The sequence below is a fragment of the Lycorma delicatula genome, chromosome 9 (genome assembly GCF_047948215.1).
Source record: "Lycorma delicatula isolate Av1 chromosome 9, ASM4794821v1, whole genome shotgun sequence".
NCBI classification, from domain to species: Eukaryota; Metazoa; Arthropoda; class Insecta; order Hemiptera; family Fulgoridae; genus Lycorma; species Lycorma delicatula.
Window position 1 is genome coordinate 56,006,570 of NC_134463.1, and position 13,705 is coordinate 56,020,274.

Below are 13,705 nucleotides of genomic sequence, written 5' to 3' on the forward strand. Positions count from 1 at the left end.
TACGTTACTGGGAGTGTCATAGGATATGTATATTTAAATACATTTAAAAAATTATACTATATACAAAATTGTCACCCGCATGCGGTTTAATTACACTATTAGTATACCATCCTGCATTAAAGAGCAATATTTTTTCGACAATCGTGTTTTTTATATTTATCTCTTATTCCTATTATTATTTTATTTCAATTTATTTTTAAAAAAATTTCTAAGTTTTTTCACTTCATTCATTTTAAACCTCTATTTGCATTTTTATAATAAAATAATTCAAAAACATTCACTTAGTCAGCCACGTCATTGTTCACTGACATATTAAAAAAGAAAATATCGTAATAAATTTTAATGTTATTGATTTAATTTTTTTTGTTTAATTAAATATAAAATTACTTGTTTAATATATTCAAATCTTATCTTTTTAAATTTTGAAAGAAGTTCAAATAACAGCAATAACCAACATTTTTATTAATATTAACATCACAATTTCGAAAAATGTTTTCGACTTTTTAAAAATTTGAAGGTTCATGCATCAGGAGGCTATTTTTTAATTATTTAGAATATTCACTAAAATAGATTATTTTTTAATTGAGAGCTTTAATTGAGTGATTTTATTGTTTAACAAAATACTTTTTGAGCATTACATATTTGAAATTGCGTAAAAACTTTGGAAGCTCCCTCAAACTTAAGAGGAAGCGTTCGGTTGAAATAAAATAAATAAAAAAAATAATCCTGAAGTGATAATAAATTTAAAAAAAATAACTTTTTAAAATTGTTTAAAATTACAAAGATACAGTTATACTTCTAAATAAATAAAACTGTAATTTCCTAGGAAGGAGTGAAAATTTTTGGTTAATTATTTTCTCAAGAATAACAACAGAGTAAAGGGCTATCAAAAAATTAAGATTTTTTTACATTTTAAATGCAATGGATAACTTGCGAGGTGGATTTAAATTTAAAATAACTAAAAAAAACAAAAAACGTTTTGTTACCACAGACCATTGTAATGGAAGGGGAAAATTTATCGTAGTTTAAAGGTTTACTGATGCAAAAAACCCCATTAATTCCGTTTCTGAAGCAAGCTATAACTAAAAAAAGAAAAATATATATAGTCTTTTTCGGGAGAGGAGGTGAATATCAAATAAAAACTTTTGGTAATTTGTAATTTTGATTAAAAAATCTTCAACTTTTGTTAAGAAAAGTTTTTTGCTAAAGTATCTCACACAAGACTTGAAATCTTTTTTTTGCAAAATCACCCCCTCCTTTTTTCAATTTTAATAAAAAATTAATAGTCTTTCTCCGTGAAAGTAGTACCTCTTTAACACGTTTGAAGAAAATCGGTCAAAGGGGTCAAGTTATAAGACCAATATACAAACGTACGTGTATATACGCACAAACCTCCGTCTGAAAAAATAGATCTTTTAGACTTGGGCGGATTGGAGTAAATAATTTTTGCAATATTTACAAATTAATTCTTTTGTTTTGCTAAAAAAAAAAATTAAATGTCTCCTTAAGGCACAAAACTTAAAAAAGTATTTTTTTCGAATTTTTTAACCGATATTATAAATCATTAATGGATTTAACATCTATCTTGGTCAGTTTTCAAAAAAATTCGCCACGACATGACAAATAATATCGGAGCCCTTCTATATGGCAGCTACTATTACAAAATAATAAATATATACAAGTTGATTTTGCCTTTCCGTCTAGATAGTAGAAAGGAAAATAAAAGAAGAAAGAGCTATCTCTAAAAGGAAAATATTGTAATCGGTCCAATTTGGACATATGCGGTTCTCACCGAATAATCTTGACGTTTTAACATCCTAAGGAACACAAAAAACCCGGACGAAATTTTCCAGGTATTAATGTTCGTATGTACATGACATTATCATCTACAGAATGTTGATACAGGTGTTGGCCTCTAAATCACCTTATATCTCCAGAACTACTGAACCTATTTTGACCAAACTTGGTCAGATTACTTGTATACAAGGGGCATTGATGCCAATAAATTTTCAACTTAAAAGCTCAAGGGAGGGAGGCTGTACAGCAAGGTCACCCTCAGTATCTCGAGATTTCGCCTAATTAAGGTCATATTTTTCTTAGGCACATTTCTTAACAATTAAAAAATAACAATATTTGCAAAAACGTTTTTCAAATTTTTGTTTTGCACCCCACTCCAAAAAATGCTGTTGTAGTCGTCTATTATGTTGTAACGTTACAGATGAGCGGTAGAATTAAATAAATGAATAATAATTAAAGTTTAAAAAAACAACTCGATGTGGCTGGGTTTTTAACTCGATCACTCGATTGACTCGGTACCTGGTGCGTTAAGCCTCGCGGCTACACAAATCTGCCGACCATACAAGCGAAATCTGTTCTATGAATGTTGTGAAATTAGTTAGTGCCGACCGTCGCCGCTAGTAACACCACACTCGCGCGAATTAAATACCGTATTCGCGGGCGCGCTTTAGTTAGAACCATTGAATTAAATAAACGGAAAAATATATTTAAATAAAATGATAAAATATTTTTAATTAAGCTGTATGTGTGTAAACTGTGCATCAAAAACAATCCACAATTGAAGGAATATCCCGGAACGCGGCTCCAGCCGCGTGACGAGAAAATCCTAGTCAGTTTTTTTTTTTTTTTGTTAAACTATCACTCCTTTATTACAGCGTCGTGATAGTAGACAAATATTGTGAGCTATTATTTAACTCGTAATTCTAAAGGAAGCTAGAGTTCAAACTGTTTTTTTGTTGTTTTTGTTTAATTTTTTCAAATTAATATTTTTTATTAAATTAATATTTCAACAATATTAGTTTTCTTCTTAAACTGATTTTGTTCATTACTCGCAGCTCAAGTTCATGTGTTAACGGCTGATAAAATAGGAGAAAGGTAAATTATAGTAATTAAAATAATAAAAGTGTTTATAACAGAAGCTAAAAGTAATCATTAACCTAGATTTGTTCACTGCATAATCATTGAACCGGCTGATAAGAACAATAATGCCATATAATATTTAAATAATTGCTACCTACCATTCAACTGCATTTAAACGATCGATTATTTCCAAGATAAGACTTAGTAACAAGTTTGTATTTAATTAACCATATATTAACGACTGATTATTTTCATAAAAAGGTGAAAACACGTAATTTGTTTTTTAAATCTAGATTTCTTTTCTGCTTTTACAAAAGGGAAAGATATTTTCAAAACTTTTATCGAAATTCTATCGCTTTAAGATAAATTAATATGAAAAAAAGATAATTTTCATATTTAATTTTCTTTCATAACTTCTAAATTTTTATCTATTTTGTATCAACACAATTTGAATCACTTCTCTTAACAGATACACGTTTATAAAAAAAAAGCGAAAATAATTTTTTTCCTCCGAAGGTTAGTTTTTTATCTTAAAAATTATACTTGCTTCAATGAACAAAGGATTAAGATATCGAGTAGGCCTACCTTTACTTTACACAACAGCTGTAAAATCATAAAATATATTTTGCAAACAACCATAACAAACACAAATAGATTCAACTTTAAAACAAACCATGTAAAATTGTTTATCAATTAGCACTAATTACCAAAGTAGTCATTAGTGCAAATTCACTTCTTTTTAAAATATTTTTAATTTTTTTTTCATTGTAAAAAAAAAACAAAAAAAAAACAGCGGCTACGATAATGTTATAGAATATTAAAAGCGTTACAATTGTTGTATTTAAGCATACATTTTTTTTTTAAAGAACACGGATTGTTTTTCTACAGAATAGTTGCACAGATGACTCAAATAATAGACCACGTTCACTGGCATAGCAAAGTCACGTCTTGAAGAGCTGAGTAATTCTAAGTAAAATTGATTGGTTAACCGCCTTTAATGCAAACCAACCTTCAATCAGGAGTCACACGTAATGATGGGTGAAGGTGAATTAACTTACCGTTCCCATGGGATAGGCAGAATGATTCGTGAGGATATTATTTCCATAATTACACATATCTGGTGGAGGGCTTTAATATTAACATCGTGTTGTCATTGCGGGTATAAAGAACTACAAATACTGTATGTATTTGATACCAAATATGAATATGAATGGTTAATGATAATTTAACGTTTAAATGCAAACTGAAACATTTATTTATAGTTATTTTATGATAAGTATTTTAAGTTGTCAATATACGTCCGAAAAAAAAATTAATAATTAAAAATTTTATTCAGATAGAAATGAATATGAGTAATATTTACTTATTCCAAACTCATTTACAAGCGTCTTGGGCCTTTTATCCGGAGGTCCCGGGTTCGAAACCCGGTCAGGCATGACATTTTCACACGTTACTTGTCATTCATCTCATCCTCTGAAGCAATACCTAAGATGGTCCCGGAGGTTAAATTAAAGAAAAGAAAAAAAAATCCCTTTCGCCTTCTGCAGAAGGCGCAGGTAGATTTCACCGGTGCTAAGTAGGGAATAAAAAAGATTTCCATCTTAAAATTAAGAAAAATTAAAAATTTACTCAATACGATAATAGTTGTAAGTGAAAAAAAATTCACATGTTTAGCATACGTCAAGCCCCATCTTCTTATAATTCCAGCAACATTTTGGTCATCCCTTTCCGTAAGGGTTGGTCATATCTAAAGTTGTTTCAGACAAATGTTTTAGGTAATGTTTAGAGGACTAACGACCACTTTAAGCCGATTCGATATGCCTATTAAGGGAGGTATGATTTTTTTGTCTGCGAAACCCCATTTTTTCAATCCCCTGAGCCAATAATTGGTGATATCAAAAAACTTTACTTAGATAAGTCTTAGGTAATTATACAAAGAATAGTAGTAACTTAAAAGAATTCGACAGTTTATTTAATAAGAAGGTTTAGCGACTTTGTTTTTTTTTGAAGCCCCCATTTCCACCCCGATGGTCCGATTTTGCCTATTAACGAACTCGACCGAGATTTTGGGTCGTTATATTTTATGCATTATATTCGTCGTTACATTTAAAATTTTTGGAAATATGTAACATTAAGTGTAGATTATTACGCGTATTAGTACGTTGAATTTTAAGCTGTTTTAATATTAGATAAAACTGATTTACCATTAACTAATGGTGTCTTTTATTATTTAATTGGCGTTGGTTAGAATTTTGACTTGCAGATCATACAAACCAATGTTCTACTGGAGAAAATAATAAAAAAGGTAATGTTTAAAGGAGGTTAATGTTAAGGTGTATATGTTTAGGTTGATATTAGTGTTAGGTAATATTTAGAAGACTAACGACCACTTCAAACCGATTCGATACTGTGCCTATTAAGGGAGGTATGATTTTTTTGTCTTCGAAACCCCATTTTTTCCACCCCCTGGGCCAGTGGTTGGTGATATCAAAAAACTTTATTTAGATAAGTTTTAGACCCTTATCCAAAGAATAGTAGGAACTTTAAAGAATTTGATAGTTTACTTCATAAGAAAGTATACGACAAGCCCCATCTTCTTACAATTCCAGCAACATTTCGGAAACCCCTTTAGGCTCGCTGAAGGCGGAGATAGATTTCACCGGTGCTAAGTAGGGGATAAAAAAGATTTCCACCTTAAAATTAAGAAAAACTTCAAATTTACTCAATACGACAATGGTTGCACGTGAAAAAAGTTTCACATGTTACGGGTCCCAAAAATTACAGTGGAGCTTCTTCTTTTAGAAGAGCTAAAATCTGGGCGAAATCTTTCGCTAGCTGTAACTCGAAAACAAAGCGTTTCCAGACCTATGTGAACATTATTTTAACCAGTAAAACATGTTCTGAAAGTTTCTCTCTTTCTTCGTGGGACACCCGGTATATACAGAAATTCAGCAGGAAAGAAAACTAATTTGGGAACTGATTCTAGAGCTTGAAATAAGGGAAATGGTCATACAAACATGTCCGAATACGCTTTGTTATCAAGTACTGCTTTAGAGGATGAGATGACTGATTTGTAGCGTGAGTGAAAATGCCATTCTTGACCGGGATTCGAACCCGGGACCTCTAGAAAGGCCGAGACACGCTACCCCCACTCGCGCCATGGAGGCCATCTTGTAAATGAACTTGGGAAAAGTAAATATTACACATACTCATTTCTTTCTGAATCAAAGTTTAAATTAAAAAATATTTGATAAATTTTTTCCAGACGTAAATCCCCAACAAAATAAAATAACTACAAAAAATATATACAGATTCGCAGTTAAACGTAAAAAGAACAATAAATGTAAAAGAAAAACATATCTCACAAACAAAAGAAAAAAATCACCTATATCAGTCTTAATATCGAAAATAAAAAATTTAAAAAAAATAAAAGAAAAAATAGAGAGCGTAGTAGTCATAACGAAAATATTCACTAAATTTTAAACAAATATATTAGTTTCATAAATTATCAATTGAAAAGGAATTATTAACTACAATGAACTAGCAGATTTAAATAATGTAATTCTGTCAACCATAAAAAGAAAGAATTTTTTCTAAATCCATAAATTTAATTTGACGGGATAACAAAGCCAACATCGCATCACACAACAATGCAAAGCGTATCGAAAGAACAAATAGATGTTATTACACGATTGGGCTACCGTAAAATCAGTTTGCGCTGCTCATAAAAATCACACTGAATCTTTTGTGAATTTTAAATCTAATCTACATTTTCCATATTAATCGGATTTAAGCGCCGTGAAATTTTCACTTTTTTCCCCAATTAAAGAGGGATACACCACGGAAGGTTGCAATGAGGTTTGTATATCAAGGAAAGACTGTCATGACTCTTCATGACATGAATGAGAAAACTGTTGTAAGATGGAGCCGTAAATAGCGACCGTGTGGAAAAATAAATTTAAGTTTTTGAAGCAAATAAAATGTACTTTTATGCCGTATTTATTTATAAGAAAATATTTATTACATTTCAGCCACACTCGTACAATTACCTAACTTATTTATTTGTGATAAGTAATGAAAAAGAATTTTCCAGTGAAATAAAAACACTTTTCAATTAAAAACTCCTTTATCCTACAGCCTTTTTATTATATATAAAAACAAATTATATTACTATAAACAATACCATAGTATAATTACTTCATGAAATTTCACACTGCATAAGACAACAGTTTATTATGAAATAATGTCGTTCTACGGATCTTTATGACCGTGATGTATTTATAAAACAATATAAGGTATAAGAAACACCGGTAAGTTTTTCTCCGAGAATAATGTTCACTATACGCTGTATTCCTTGTGGAGAACGAATGGTCGACTTTGCATATTAATATACAACAATAAGTTAACTGATATAGGCTACGGGAAACCACTTTACTTCTCATTTACCCTTTAAATCTAGCACGGGATGCTTCTTATTCTTATAAACATGGCTATGTAATTTATGGAAGCGACCTATAACTCATAATTAGGTCTTCTGCAACCGTTAAAAGTTTATAGAACACAAATATAGGCTTCAATAAATATATTTGTAAAATTTCTTGTGTTATAATTATGATATTAGTATTTTAAATGTAAAAATAATTACAACTAAAACACAGGGTACGATCAATTTAAAACAAAAGAAATGGATGTCTTTAAAATAATGATGAGAGAACGAAAAGCCTGAACAGAGAAAGTAATGATATATAGGAGCAAATAATATACTATACGATATCGTGGAAGATTCCATCAAAAGCAGTTAACGTGATCTACATACTTCACAAATGGATGATTAAGATTTCCTAACATTTTTTCGACGAAAAGAAAGAAACAGTAACTGTAATTAATTAAGAGCAGTGATTAACTGACTGTCTATGTAGGCGTTTAAACTAATTTACCACTTTAATTAGAGAATAGTATAAATTAAAAAAAGAAATCTATACGTAATAATGCATAATACACATCGAGTATGGAATATATAAATTGCCACTTAATGGATATAAAAAAGGAGCTGAATGGATCAAGGGAAAATGTTTTTAGAATTTTGAATAGAGCAGCATCAAATGAAATTTAAAAAAAAATAGATGTTATTAAAGTCCTTATTAATTATTTAAAATACAAAGGCATGAAATAATATTAAATAGATAAAGATAAAAACTATAAGAAATAACTGGAAAAAGGAAATCATAATTTATAAGGCGTTAATGAACATTACTTAAGAACATATTAATGTACACGTTGAAAAGAAGAGGGGATATGCTGAAATCCAAGAAGGTAGATGTGAAGGGCACAAAACATTCAAGGAAATTGTCGTCAGAAGAGAAAGACCCTCTTTCGGGATCGCTGGAAGACCTGACAAGGCAGTTGGCGTGTGCGGTCTGCAGGCTGAAACAGAATTATGGTGCTGGGCTGTCCAAATACTTATGGAAACATGAGAAAGAATTAGACACTATTCGAGTTGGATTGAGGGCGGTGACGGAGAGGTCACCGGCGCTGACGGTGATAACTCAAGAGACGCAAACCAATATTCCTAGAGAAAGAGACATGAATAACATCCTGCAGAAGATGTAACAGATGAGGAACTTATCAGTCTTACGAGAATGAAATGACCGTCAACGATATTTCAGAAAGCTATTCAAACTGGTAAATTGTCACATCATGAAGAAGACATTTGCTATATTCGTGACTTAGCAGGCAGGCAGTTGAGTGCAGACAGACAAAGAAGAGTAGATATTAAGCCGGCTGATATTGCGAAAGAAGTATCAACAATGATGAGTGGGGACATTGAGTTCGTTCAGAGATGTAGATCTACGATTTATTATGATTCGGTGGAAGATGAGGTCAAGTCGCTGAATTTGATATTGAAATCACTGAAAAGAATTAAGGAGGGTTCACCAGAATCAGTATTTGTTCTCCCTGGCGAGAAGATGGGTGCATATATTAAGAAAATATTATATTTATACAGAAACGAAGACGGGCATGTGAAGGTGACGACCTCAGAGACAGACGCCAAGCAACAGAAACAACTGCGGCCAGTTATCGAGAGAACGACACCGGTGGTTTCCGATAGCAGAACCGTTGTAGTGAAGGCAGCGGATAAGACACGCTGATTCTTTTAAGACAACACTGAAGCAAACAGTAAATAGAGAAGAAGTTGGAGAAATGTTGTCTTTGCGCAAAGGTAATAACGATGAGCTACGAATAAGAGTCAAGGGCGCAGAAAAAGCGGAGGAGTTCAGAACGGTCCTCCGAAATAAAATGGCAGACCTTCAAATTGATTTGATGTCGAAGAACAACCGGAGGATGGTGGTCCAACTGAAGGATGTAGTCATTGATACGACGGAACAGGAAGTGTCGGATGCGGTAGCGCAAGTCATAGGAGGCGAAGAGGATTTTAAGATTGCATCAGTTCGATAGGCGTCTGGCGATACTAAAAATGTCACTATTATAACAATCTACAGGGCGGCGTAGAAGCTAACGCACCAAATATTGCGAGTAGGATGGTTCATTGTCGTGCGTTGATAACAGAACCCATCGAGAGATGTTATAGATGTTGGAGTCAAGGGCATGTGTCTGCGGGCTGCAAGGGTGTGGACAGAACCAAGGTATGTTTCAATTGTGGCAAGTCGGACCATTGGCATACCCAGTGTGAGGACCGGGTAGCATGTTGTTTATGGGGTAAGGAGGGTCACCGAGCTGTGAATTGTAGGGATTCATAATGAAAGTGAGCAGATCAATAATAATTGTATTAGACGATCAATGGACGTCACATGGGAAACAGTGAGGAAGAATAATATTGATATCATCTTATCTTTGGAGCCCAACAAAGTGTCAATTATGAAAGATAACTGGATACTTGATGAAAACTCGGTGGCAGCGATTGGTTTCCCATGTTCTGGGTTTCCGATGGTAAGAAGGGGTAGAGGCAGTGGTTTCGTCTGGGCCGATATTGGAGACATTGTGGTGTTCTCTTATTATCAGTCACCCAATCAAGAAATAGAGGATTTCACCCGTTTCCTAGACGAACTTGGAGAGGAGATCTAAAGAAGAAGAGGCACGAGCGTGTTAGTGGCTGGGAACTTTAATGCAAAGTCTCCTAAATTTGCAGGTAACATGCGTAGCATAGAGGAACACATTTAAGTGAAACAGTTCAAGCACTAAGATTGGAGTGTATTAATCAACAAGGAGCAACTTTTATACGGGGTGAATCGCAGTCTGCAATCGATCTTCCATTCGTAAACGAGGAGTATGTGTTGAGGTATACCAAATGGCAGATTTTAGAGGAGGAAGGAATCTTTTTCCTCCTGGATAAACAAATGGAGGACCATTTGTTTATTACATAGGAGGTAGTGATTTTTTTAAATTATGTCCGTAACATACCTCGTATGGTATTTTTAAGAAAAGTTAAAAGTACGAGTTAATCAATGTTGGAAGAAGTCTTGTTCTGATTATTTTTATACTCGATCACATCGAACGATCATTATTAGTGCTATTTGCAAAAAAAAAAAAAAAATTTGACTAGACTACTGAATAACAGCTGTTAGAAGATCAATATTGTTTTCTAATTTTGTTCTTGATAACATTAATTTGAGTAAAAAAAAAATCATTGATAAAATTTACTCGTTCTAACGCTCCAAAAAAAATCCAGAATGATTATAAAGTTGCAGTTAAATCGTTATTTTAATACAATTATAAAACAACCTTCCAGTAAATAGTTTTGAAAAATAAAACCACTACCATGAATTACTAATAAAATTGTTTAGATGGTTAAATTATAAATTTAATTAATTATACGTATTATTATTACTAGCTGAAGTAAATCATAAAATCTTGGGTACTTACGCATTAACGCCACCGCAGCTACAGCTTTATTTAAAAACAAAGTAGTCAATCCGACTTCGGTGGAAAATGGGCCGATATAGAGTTTAACATAAATAAATAAATATTTATTTTATAAATATAATTTAACCAAACTTAACTAATTAACACGTAATTTTTTGAGTATTTATTTAATAAATTCAGTAAATACAATTAATTATTATTTAAATAATAAAGTTGCAATAATTATTGAATTTATTAAATAAATACTCAAAAAATTACGGTGTTAATTAGTCAAGGTTATCGAGCGAAACAAGCGTAGGTTAAGTTTGGTTAAATTATATTTATAAAATAAATAAATATAAATAACCATTTATATTCTGTTTTGAATCTGTTTCGGCCCATTTTCCGCTAAAATCCGATTGACTACTTCGTTTTTAAATAAAGCTGTAGCGGCGGTGGCGTTAATACGTAAGTACCAAATCTTGTATTAAATTAAGATAAAGGAAGAGAATTTCATGAAAAAAAATCTATTAAACACTGAAAAAAAAAATACACCGTGAAGTAACAAATTTACAAATCGTATAACAGAAACGTACAAATAAAATGGTTAAAATCAAAGACGTAATATTTTAACTTAATAAAATACAACTAAATGTGTGATATCTGTTTTTAATAAATGTATATTTTTTACTATCAACCTGCCGTATATTAGAGAGTATTTACGAATTACTTTTAAGTAATGTAAATATAAAAAAAAAAAACATATGACGTGTTTTATGAATAATTAATATACCATAAAACCATCTGACGTTTTCCGGGTTTCTTGTTATTTTTAATGAAACAATAGAGTTGTGTAGCTTTATAATCAAACTACTAATGAATTTATTGTATTTATTTTTTAACAAACATAACTATACGTTCACATATTATACTACATCATAAAGTAATACTGTTTATTTTGTTTTTAATAATAAACCTATTTATGTAATTCATCGATAAAAAAAAATTAAAACTGCCAGTTCTATTTGTTGCCGCTACTACCCACAAAACAAAACACAAGCTACAAGTTATTTTAGGTTATAATGCTTAAAATAGTCATAAAACATACAACTATTGAATTATATAACATAATGTTAAGAGTCAATTCGGTCATATAAATAAGCTTTTACTAGGTTAAACATGCCGTCTTGTTGAATAATTCCAGGTTAAATATTATTTAGTTTTTACCGCTAATATGTCAAGTCGAATAATAGCCCGGTATTGTTCACGGTCGAAGATAATATTTTACACGTTACAATTACTATAAAATTTAACTACTAGTGTCGTTTAAACAATATAATATAAAAAAAGTTTTATATATGGCCTTTTGTTACAAGTTATGGAAACAATACTCCAGTGCAGTAGGAAATGTTATAATTTTATTAAAGCAATTTGAATATAACACTATTATAAGAACATTTACTTTGCTGTAAATTACAGAACATTTTTATAATAGCGACTTATTGTTAAATACAATAATAAATATTATATAAAAAATCATATGACTACTTACATTGCAATAGTCGTTATCACTAATGAAGTGTAAAGACCTACATGCATAATACACCATATCATGGTCAAACACATGTGCTAATACGAACATGGTAAATAACACTTGCGCACTGATATCGTTTGAACAATGCTGTCTTTCATTCAATGCAATAAATCTCCCGTACAAACAAAATATTTCCCTTTCATTACAATAAATTCCCTTATAAAGTAAATACGATATTTTAACATTTCTAAATTCATTAATACAAAATTAAAAATTTCCGTTTGATAATTAATTTAGAAATATACAGAAATAGACGATTTAAAGGGGTTTTTAAAGTTAAACGAATAAAAACACCAGGTAAAAATATTCTTTTATGAAACCTTACGAAGTTACATCTTTCATCAATATCCCAGGATTTTTAATAATTGTTTTTAATAATTTAAAAATAGCCAACCTCCGTGGCGCGAATAGTAGCGTCTCAGCCATTCATCCGGAGGTCTTAAACCCATCAGGCAAGGCATTTTCACACGTTACATAACTGTCATTTCATCTCATCCTCTGAAGGAGTACCTAACGGTGATCACAGAGGTTTAAAAAATGGAAAAGAAGATAAAAGATGAACGATTGACTAGGTTAAACCTGTAATATTTCTAGTTATTTATTTTATGTAAGCTGTCGTAGTAAATAAGCATTACCCTACTTTACAATTCCAATGCTAACATTTATCTTCTTCCGCTGCTTTGTAATTTTTCATGTAACACAGTGCGTGGTAGACTTCTTTTATTGTGGGAGGGTTGATGTTTTCTGGTGGTGTTATTGGGGTGTTGGTGTGAAATTTAGGTATTTAATCGGTTTTTCGCAATTTAGGAGTTTGTTGAAATATTTAGCTAGGATTTCCATGTTGTCTTTATTGTTATGGGCCAGTTTACAGTTTCATTCTTTATTAGCAAGGTTGGGGTTTGCATTTTTGGAACCAAATTTTTGAAAGTTTTGTAGTAGTTTTTCAACTGTGTTTTATTGAATTCTTCTTCTATTGACTAAAGTGTATCTTTATGGTGTTGTCTTTGTTGTGTATGTTTATGGTGTTGTGCAGATGAAATTTGAAGATATATTCAGTAATAAAAATAATGATAGGTAAGTTTAGATATAATATATACATTGCAAATAATTCTTACGTACTTGGAATTTTGAGATCGCTCGAAGACTGAGAATGGTGACCGATCTGCGGCGTTCCCCCCTCCCATACTGCACATTAAGGGAACTTGGACTAGCTGCTTCCCCCACCCAACGCCACTTAGGCGTTTTCCCCACCCAATGCCTCTCAATGTGTGTAATCTTCAAGTGAGTAATTAATAACAGATTTCTAGAGTTTTCGAAATTCGACCTTAAAAGGGACGAAGAAAGGTAAAAATATGTTGCATCTTCCTCCAATTA

General features: G+C 31.5%; 1 protein-coding gene across 2 annotated transcripts in view; it reads right to left on the bottom strand.

Moving 5' to 3' along the window:
* LOC142330289 (pH-sensitive chloride channel 2-like) overlaps positions 1–12,414 on the bottom strand; it is a 67,523-nt gene extending 55,109 nt beyond the window's left edge. For both annotated transcript variants that reach the window (XM_075375484.1, XM_075375483.1), the window contains exon 1: positions 12,290–12,414. In XM_075375484.1, coding sequence (XP_075231599.1) covers positions 12,290–12,363 — 74 coding nt within the window. In that variant the 5' untranslated portion in view covers positions 12,364–12,414. The remainder of the gene's footprint in view (positions 1–12,289) is intronic.
* Between the last annotated feature and the right edge of the window lie 1,291 nt (positions 12,415–13,705).